The 5969-nt window shown below is 35.8% G+C and overlaps 1 protein-coding gene across 1 annotated transcript; it reads right to left on the bottom strand.

Annotated features, from left to right (window-relative positions):
* Window positions 1–6: 6 nt before the first annotated feature.
* On the bottom strand, window positions 7–5919 carry LOC128553856 (uncharacterized). Its single transcript, XM_053535041.1, has 5 exons — window positions 5490–5919; window positions 4759–4913; window positions 3303–3466; window positions 1354–1469; window positions 7–778 (listed from the first exon to the last, which is right to left on the bottom strand). Exons 1-5 carry the CDS (start codon window positions 5917–5919, stop codon window positions 603–605), a joined length of 1041 nt encoding a protein of 346 aa, XP_053391016.1. The 3' UTR covers window positions 7–602.
* Window positions 5920–5969: the final 50 nt, after the last annotated feature.

Here is a 5969-nt window from a genome sequence, read left to right on the forward strand (position 1 = left end):
GATCCTTTGTTTACTTCTTTTGAACTTTCTAAACCGTCTTTCCATAATGTTGAAATGACCCTCTAATGGTTGATGAATTAAAAGAGTAATAATAGACGGCAACGATCATGAAGACTAAAGAAGAGAAATATGATATATCTAAACCAGTCTAAAGAAGAGAGAAAAAAATATTGAAATCCAGGAATAAACAGTTGAAATTCGATGTTTCGAGCTTCTTTATTTCATAATTCCGGTTATATCGAAGACATTTTCAAGTCCCGTCCAGAAAACACGTGCGCAAAATAACATTTTAAGTCGAACTTCGGTTTTCTCGAAGTAAAACGATCGATCTCTTGGAGTTCTGGATACCGAGGTTCAACTTTGTCTTCTTTCGTTGTGGGTTAGAATGATAAAATAGAAATAAGTAAAAATCGCAGGCCACCCAACACGACAAAAATGAAAATGTTGCAGGTTCGGTCTGATTGAGCCTGTTCATCGGCGGTTACGTAGTGGAAGTGCAATCTACCGTCTGCGCCCTCTAGCCCCGGGTTGAGCAGAACTCAACATTTATACATGTTAAAATAACAAAATACAATTTTGAGAAATTTTGGAGACATCTGCAGTCATTTATTGTCCACACTTGGATTCTCGGTTTGGTTGTTCATCCGAACATATCTTTGTTCACGTTGCGCTGGGATTTCCATGTAGATTTTACTGGGCGTGACTTCCTCTCTCTTCATTATAACCTCGCCCTGTGAATACGTCATATTTGTTCTGAGCAAAATGTCATTTTTATTGTCTGAAAATATATGATTGTTGGTTGAATTATACAATTACTTGTATGACATGCGACGGAAAATAAATTAACCTATAGATATTTACATAATTTTGATGATAAGTATTTATATGTAAGTTTATATCACTTTTTCGCTCAACTGATTCATACATATATGGAACAATTTAAAATTGGCATTTATGTTTCTTACAATATCGTCATCGAATTTGATTTATTTAGCGTTAAGCATGAATCTACTGTATGTAAGGGGTTAACAAGACTTGATATTTGTTACAGAGTATGATTCAAGTTATGTTATCATCTATAATGTATTAATCTAATAACTTAAGGAGCAGAATGCTTTCTTTCGTTTTCCTGAAGAACGACAACTGTATTGTATGAGAGAATATGCTGATACGCCATCTGTCCTTTTTATTGTTATGTACATTTACTATTTTGTGTATTGTTGTCACCATAACGTCATAAGAGTAATGAAATGAGAAGATAATAACATATTTTGAGGTAGGAAATCAATTATCATTATAAATGAAAATGAAAGAAGCTGGATATACTCATCATTCCATATTTTCTATCATCACCTTGTTCTTTCCTTCTTTTGGTACACAGTATGGCAGCTAGGACTGCACCCGTTACGATCGCTATCCCCAGGAGAGTACCGAGAACAGCAGCTAATGCCGTAGTAGCAATTGTGTCTCTGTTGAACAGAAAAAAAGCGTTTATATTCAACCACAAAGCATATGACGTACTTATTGCTCTCTCTGTCTGTTATTATGTTGACAGCATCAGATTATAATTTGTGAGGAGTTATAATTGGACTGTATGTGCTGCTCAGGGTGTCGTCTCTGGTTTTCGTTCAAATGAATATATGACACCGATGTACACGTATAAACTTGACACTTGCCTCTTAAATTCTGAACTTTTATTTCAAATAAGTTGATAAAAATCATGCGAACATATTATACATTTGAGCCGCGCCATGGGAAAACCAACATATTGCATTTGCGACCAGCATGGATCCAGACCAGCCTGCGTATCCGCGCAGTCTGGTCAGGATCCATGCTGTTCGCTTTCAAAGCCTATTGCAATTAGAGAAACCGTTAGCGGACAGCATGGATCCTGACAAGACTGCGCGGATGCGCAAGCTGGTCTGGATCCATGCTGGTCGCAAAGCCACTATGTTGGTTTTCTCTTGGTGCGGCTAATTTTATAAATGTTCGTGTTCTATTTCTAAGTTGAAGCAAATTCCACGGAAATTTGGGCGTGAGCGCATCAATATATGAACAACTAATTACTTATACATAAAAAGGAATGTATAAGCAGTCCACCGATCCCTTAATTATATAAGCAAATAATTACTTGTACATAAATTGGTAATGTAAAGTTAAGCAGCCCGCCAATATCATTAAGTATATACTTGATAAAGTGTCATTTGAAAGAGTGAAATCTTTTTTCTATGATATATATTTTGATCTTATATGAGAATGGAACAACTGTTCACCTTGCATAATATATTTTCAATGGATTTAATCATTGTCCGCAATTAAACATTCTCCGCAAAAGAACAAAAAACAATCGTGAGGTCACGCACAAAGTCAATTAAACGACCATTGTATTTCAAGAAATCTCCTAACAGTGAATGCCATTCCATGAAGCCAAACAATTTTAATCTGTGCAGAAATAAAACACCATTTTATACAAAAAGTAATGTAATGGCTGAAGTTCCATGGCCAGCTTTTGTAAAGTTCAGATATTTCAAAGATGAATTGATTTATTTCCTCTTTAAATCGCAGAAATAACTCGACTTATTTAACTTTGAACATTACAACAACGTTGCAAGATAGGTCGACGTTTTGTAAATGCTACCACATATACTACACTTTTGTAAACTCACTCAAACCATCCTTTTTCCATAAAAAAACTAAATCGAAACTAAACTATATGACTTGTAAAATCCGTTCATAAAAATAAATGAATTGGATAATTGTCTCTTTTACAATAACAACAGCATCACGGAACGAAAACTAACATTAACTTCCCCGTATGAAGACATGATGCATGATGAGATTAGTGTTATATTTAGCATACCGTAATTGCGATGTGACTACATATATAAATTAAAAGAAAGAATATGTACGCACTTTAGAGTTCGATAAACTTAAGTTAAACTTTTTGAAATGTTATCTATCCGTATCAAAATATGATGCGGAAACTAAAATACTTTCGTGTACAAACATGACAGTACCACTTCTGTCACAACAATTTACCTAAAATTACTTCATTAAAGTGTTCAAATTAATCTAAATGAAACATCGCGCTGAAAACGACCGACATAAAAAATATTGCTTTGTTGCTTTTAAGACACAATTATGCCATATATCTTCCACTCCACTTTGATTGAATTTGCATTTATTTTCCGTTTCGTCTAAATATGACACGTGAACGACGACTAATGACATTGTAATTTGAAATACGTACTCCTGTGGTGTGCCTGGAACCGATTAATGACATTGTTATTTGAAATACGTACTCCTGTGGTGTGCCTGGAACATTCTTTACATTATTTCCAATGCGTGCAAAGCAATTGATGCAAGCTTGCTCATTTGGACACTTTGAACGTAGAGGCATATCGTTTGGGTAAACTATCTTGTCCGTTTCAAATGTGAAAGTACCTTCGAGGGGATATCGTCCTATCTGTATAAAAAAAAATACAAAAAAACCACATCAACAATAATATTTCGTTTATGTATCTTTACATGAAATGTTTGTGTATTAAGTATTGTTGTTTTCGTGGTGTTTACATTTTGTTTTTAAGTCGCATTGACATAGTTTAGTTTATTTGGTGTTTTACAGCAGAAAACGATAGAATATGTGTTTGATTGTTTATATCTGTTGGGGTTTAGGTCACAGCATCACCATTTAGGTTCCCACCAGGACTTATTTCGCCGGCATGCATCTGGAACGAACCACCGACATTCCACAAGCTAGTTTGATAGAACTGATGATAGGCTTGCTATTAAATACATACTAGAAATAACGACTATTTGAAACACCTTAATGTGTCTCATAGTTCCGGCAGTATGGTGGGAAAGGACACGCAGATATGCATTCAAAACAATGTAGCAGTGTTTATTGAATTAAATTTCTTAAGTAAGATTTATTTGGCACATTATGTAATCGACTGTTAGTTTGACATTTTATCTCATATGATGTGGGCAATATCTTAAGATGGCAGTTTATCAAAAGATTATCTTTATCGCAACTAGAACCAACTATTTTATCACTTACAGGTAATTAAGGGCCCGTATTCATCAGAATATTAGACACTGACACAGACTGAATTTTCCCTCTATTTTTGTGTATAAACTGCGTATAGTTCTTAAAACTTTAATCAAAATACTTCGATATAGCAATCAAGTTTTGTATTTATAGTTTTATACGTAAGGTGCTGATGTTTATTATTATTATTATTATTATTACACCAGATAAATATAGCGCCCTTTTCATGATAAACACGTTCAAAGGCGCTTTACATATAATAAACGCAGCCACAACGGGCGCAAAATTCATCCTCTGCTAGTACAGACATAGAGCGATCTGACCAGAGGGACAGAGTGAGATAAAGCCCCCAGAAGAAAAAGAGAGCAATCCTTTTTAGATACAGACTTGTCCGGCTACCTTAAACTAGCTCTTTGCGAATAGACAGTCTTAGACTAGTTCTTTAACATGCCCGGTATATAGCACCGATACATGCGAAGCCGTCTTTCCTGAGAAGAACCAGTACAGGCCTCTAAGTTGGGTGGGAGACACTCAAGAGCATCTCAGAAATTTCCAGTGCTTGACCCGGGATTCAACAGTCAAGCGTGTTACCACTAGACCACCGGCCCGCCTATAAATGAATAAATGTCAGGTGTCATATATTTCGGTGAATCACAGTCTGTTTAAAGGGGAAATGCTATAGTTGCTACAATCTCAAAGAGGCATACCTCTTTATAGACAAGCGTTGATGGATCAACATCATCTTTCTGTATATTGTAAATTCTGTACCCTATATTTCCATCACCGTTTCTGTTGAACACTTTCATCTTGCTGCCAGACCCATCCAAATCCATCTTTGTTTTCAATATCTCTTCTACCAAACCTATTTGTACGAAATTCGTTTCAAACACACATGTTAAATATAGATAAACAAAATATACAGGGTAACTAAAGGTTATATGAAAAATTTAGTATTTAAAAGAAATAATCCAAATAAATGCATCGTGAAATGCCTTTGTTGATCCAACAGATGATAGTTAAAATTACAGCAGCTAACCCATATTGCAAAACTGCCAATAAGTGCTATGTCCAGCATTAAAAGAGGCCACACTCTCCAATATCAGCTGGCAATTTGACAATGCTTCAAATGCGTGTTATGCTTTTTCATCCAGACCCAAGAACGATAGATGGTCATTTTACCTGATTTAAATGCATTAATGGTATTTCTAAGTTTTCGGTCTGATATCCATATTTACCAGGAAATTTTCTTATTCATTTAGTTTTTACGCTGATTTTAAATGCAAGGGATTACAAGCCATTTATTTAAATTTGCCCGTGACTGAATGAAACCATGTTTCTCCTAATCGAATGTGACGTCTTTTCAAGTAATTTAGGAAAGTGAAACTAAGTCCTATGAATAAAATATTTTGTTTTGATTGTTCTCTATATTCAAACCTACCTTCAGTATTGCTAAGAAAATCTTTACACAGACTAGAAGCCGACGATCCGCATTTGGTCTTCAAGAAGGCATCTGCTCCAGTCAGAAGGCATTTTGTTGCGACGTAAGCTTGGGTATCGTATGTGTCTAAAGTGAAGTCTGGATCTCTGCTATGGTCATTAGCTACACTGCATTTGTCGGCTTGGGTCTTGTCAAAACTCAGATCGTAGAAGCAATTTCTCTTGGCTTGAATAAACATCATAGCCCACGGGTCGGTGCGATAAGGCTTGGGCTTTATGTTTTGCACGTGGTTTCTTAGTTCCCGATCCTTATACATTTCTAGTGACACGGTAAACGATCCAAGTATAATGTGGTTTGTATCTTTAGCTAAGATAGTCCCATCACGTGCCCACGCCTCCGATCCTAAGAAAACAAACTCTCCGCGCTTCATTGTGTCGTGAGAGCGGAAACGATATTTTGAAGATGGTTGTGTAAAGGAAA

Source organism: Mercenaria mercenaria, unplaced genomic scaffold (assembly GCF_021730395.1).
Source record: "Mercenaria mercenaria strain notata unplaced genomic scaffold, MADL_Memer_1 contig_4395, whole genome shotgun sequence".
NCBI lineage: Eukaryota > Metazoa > Mollusca > Bivalvia > Venerida > Veneridae > Mercenaria > Mercenaria mercenaria.